We start from the raw sequence: 4,089 nt of genomic DNA, 5'->3' as shown, positions 1-4,089 counted from the left end.
CTCACAGAGATATATGCCTGTCTCGCCTTCCAGTGCTCGAATTAAAGGTTTGCACCACCACTTCTGACTTCACCAGACATTTTAATTATAGTAGCATACTCCAATTTTCATGTGTGTGTGTATTTTGCTTACACATGTCTGTGTACCACATGGGTACAGTGCCTGTGGAGAAAAGAAGGTGGTATCATATCCCTGGACCGGAGTTATAGATGGTTCTGAACTACCATGCTGGTGCTGGGAATCAAACCTGGATCATCTGAAAGGAAGAACCACCAATGCTCTTAAATGCTGAGCCATTTCCAGCCTCCCATTTTATGGCTTCGAAAGCATGGAGAGCTGGGTGTAATTGATGGTACATGACTGTTATCCTAACTGTACTCAGAACATTAAAGCATAAGATCACTTGGGCTGGGATTCAGGCCAGTCAGGATGAGACAATAAAACCTTGTCTCAAACACAAAATAGGCAATGTTCTTTGGATTCATCTGGCTGCTTACTAACTCATGTATAAGCAGGAACCTAATTATCTTGTAATTATTGATTATAGAGTTCAGCTGCCTTCTATGTAGACTTTTGGTTGTTACTTCTTCCTTCCTTCTTCTCTTTTCTTTTGTGAACATTTATGTGCAGGTGGAGGACAGCAGCCAACTTTGGATGTGATTCTTAAGGAGCCATCCACTTTGTATTTTTGTTTGATTTTTTTTCCCCAAAGTGTATATGGGCATTTAATATGTTTGTGTGTCTGAGCACCATTTGCATGCAGTGCCTAAGAAGGCCAGAAGAAGGTGTTAGATCCTCTGGAATTAGTGTTAGAGACAGTTGTGAGGGTGTTGGGAATTGAACCCAGGTCCTCTGGAAGAACAATCAGTGCTATTAACTGCCATCTCTCCAACCCCAGGCCTCTTGTTTTTGAGACATTGTCTCTCACTGGAACCTGAGGTTTACAGGTGAGGCTTGGCTGTCTGGACAGCAAGCTCCTGTTCTGCCTTCCCCTTGCTGGGATCACATTACCACCACCCTCACCACCATGCCATGACAAGGACTTTGTTTGAGACAGTGTCTTATTGAGCCCTGGCTAGCCAGGGACTGTAATGTAGATCAGGCTGGTCTCCAGCTCACAGAGATCTGCCTGCTATTGTTCTTGAGTGCTGGGATTAAAGACATGCATTGCACCCAGTCATGTAATATTCAAATTATTGTTTATTTTATGTGTATGTAGTTTTCTGAATTTGTCTGTGCACCACATGTGTGCTGTGCCCTTAGAGGCCAGAAGAGGGCACTATATCTCCCTCAAGCTGTAGTTATAGATAGTTGTGAGTCTCCATATGGATGCTGGGAATTGAAGCTGGATCTTCTGGAAGAGCCATTTCCTCAGCCCCACTTATTTTAAGAAACATTATTTTTAATTTATTCATGTATGTGCGTGTTCATGTCAGTGTCTGAGAAAGCCTCTCCTGGAGCTAGGGTTACAGGTGGTTGGTTGTGAGCTGCCTGATATGGGTACTGGTGTTAGACTTAAGTTCAGGATCACAAAGAGACCACTACAATTAAAGTGCCCTTTTTATCTTGAGACAGTGTCTTTCCATGTAGTCCTCACTGTCCTGGAATGCACTTTGTAGACCAGACTGGTCCCAGACTCGCAGAGATCCACCTGCCTTTGCCTCACAAGTGCTGGCTTGAAAGGCCTGAACCACTGAGACTGTCCTCAACTGAAGTGACCTGAAGAAGCACAACTTTATTCTTGATCAAGAGGGTGTGCTCAGAAGAGTGAGCACATCTGGATAGGACGTAAACTTGGTTTTTATTCTAATAGTTGGTGACTGGGTGTCTTCTCTATCACCTGGGGTCTGACCTCACAGTCTTTGAAGATTGGTCTCAAAGGAAATGAAAGAAAGCCACTTAACTCACAACAGGGCCTTTGTGTAAAGCAAGGTTTTACTGGTTGTATATGGGATTAAAACATCTGCATAAAAGTCTTTGAATTCCTTGTCATAAACATAAGTTTTACAGTGTTTGGTGGAAAGAAAAAAAGGCCCTAATGTTTAATGGTCTTCTCACTGGGAACCAAATTTGGATACTGTATAACAGCACCACGTGCTAAGGACCAGATGATGCTGAGTTGCCATAGCAATCACTTTCTTCACCAACTGGTCATCTCCCTAGCCTTACCTCTGCTTCTCCCTGTTTCTTTAAAACTGATGAATATTTTGGGGACTTTACCAACTTTTGAGTTTGTTGAAGATAAAATAGGGCTAAAATTAGGATTTTAATTTAAAGGTGTATATTAAAGGCCAGAATTCAGTCTAAGATCTTTGATATTTTATGTTATTTTTGTGTAATTTTTTTATGATGCATACATGTAATAATTGCTAACATGCTTGACTTGAAATCTTTCTTCTCTTTGCTTCTAGAATGAAAGACTTAAAAAGCTTTATACTGACCTAGAGGAAAAGCACGAAGCATCAGAACTGCAGATAAAGCAGCAGTCTGCGAGTTATCGCACTCAACTGCAGCAGAAAGAGGTAAGAGCTCATCCTCATTCCTTCTTTCTTACTTCATGGCTGTCTTATAGTCATGAAAGTATTAAGAATACCAAATTTAATAAAATTGGGGAAATTCCTATTTTATTTCATAAGTTTACTTTCAGGAAGAGTAAATTCTAGCTTCTGAAGGAGTCTTTTATATAATTGTTGCTTATAATTTCTGATATTTATGAAATAGAATTTAATGTATGTTTTCTTAGGTTTTTAAAATCGTTTATTTAAATTCTTTTGCAGTGCTTAGAAGTGAACCCAGGACCCTGCATATGCTAGATATTTTTTTTAAGTTGACTTTAAAGTTAGTATGATTTTTGCTAGTGATATTTTGACTGTACATGTTAATATATTTTGTATTGGCACGTACTTGATTTTCCACATAAAAATATATTAAATGTTTTTCAATTTAATTTTTTTACAAATGTTTCTATTTTCTTTTAGTTTGAATAAAATGATTGTTTTAGCATTATTTTATTTTTTCTTTGAAGTCTTAATAATTGATAATATGGGCCGGGCGGTGGTGGCGCACGCCTTTAATCCCAGCACTCGGGAGGCAGAGACAGGCAGATCTCTGGGAGTTCGAGACCAGCCTGGTCTACAAGAGCTAGTTCCAGGACAGGCACCAAAGCTACAGAGAAACCCTATCTCGAAAAACCAAAAAAGAAAAAAAAATTGATAATATGTAGGTATTATATAATTTAACCAACGTTACCCTGATTTCTGTTGTAAATTTTTTTTGTGTTTTTTTGTGTTTATCTGTGTAAATTTTTTTGTGTTTTTTTGTGTTTTTTGTGTTTTGTAGAATCTAGTGAACGCTTACATTAAGTTGAACCACTTCTTATTTTATTATTCAGATCATTTGGATATTCTTTTTTACCACAATCATCTCTGGGATTTTGAATTTGAACGAGGACTGGGATTCTAGCTCACTTGTTGAGCAGAGTACTTGTCTTGCATGGGTGGCCCTGGATTCAGTTCCCAGGACCACAAAACAAAACTAAAATACACCAAAATACAAAATTTAGATGAATTGGTTTCTAGTTCTTCTGATGACATGTTAAAGTAGAATAAAAAATATACTTCTGGGGGCTGGAGAGATGGCTCAGTGGTTAAGAGCACTGACTGCTCTTCCAGAGGGCCTGAGTTCAATTCCCAGCAACCATATGGTGGCTCACAACCATCTGTAATGAGATCTGGCGCCCTCTTCTTGTATGTAGGCATACATGGAGGCACAATGTTATATACATAATAAATAAATATTAAAAAAAACTTCTTTAAGATAAAAATAAACAGAGCTAAAGTTCATAATCTGATAGTTGATGATTTTATATTAAAATAAGTTACTGCAAAAATAAAAAAGATTAAAAAAAAGTAGAGATGCAAATTCAAATTAAGTTTATATGCCTATCTTTCTTTTCAGTACTGAGGGTTGAACCCAGCACCTTGCACATATTCAAGCATTTCACAACTAAGCTATATTCTAGCTCTCTTCTTAAAATTATTTTTAAGAGAGGATCTCTTATAGTCCAGTCTGGCCTCAAACTTGCTCTGA

At 38.2% G+C, this 4,089-nt stretch overlaps 1 protein-coding gene across 2 annotated transcripts in view; it reads left to right on the top strand.

The window, feature by feature from the left end:
- Positions 1–4,089, top strand: part of Trip11 (thyroid hormone receptor interactor 11) — a 76,744-nt gene that overhangs the window by 11,241 nt on the left and 61,414 nt on the right. For both annotated transcript variants that reach the window (XM_013346023.2, XM_026780743.1), the window contains one exon: positions 2,412–2,522. In XM_013346023.2, the coding sequence (XP_013201477.1) occupies positions 2,412–2,522 (111 nt within the window). The remainder of the gene's footprint in view (positions 1–2,411; positions 2,523–4,089) is intronic.

Source organism: Microtus ochrogaster, chromosome 1 (genome assembly GCF_000317375.1).
Source record: "Microtus ochrogaster isolate Prairie Vole_2 chromosome 1, MicOch1.0, whole genome shotgun sequence".
Lineage (NCBI taxonomy): Eukaryota > Metazoa > Chordata > Mammalia > Rodentia > Cricetidae > Microtus > Microtus ochrogaster.
The sequence above is the reverse complement of the archived record's forward strand: the minus strand, read 5'-3'. Positions and strand labels throughout refer to the sequence as shown.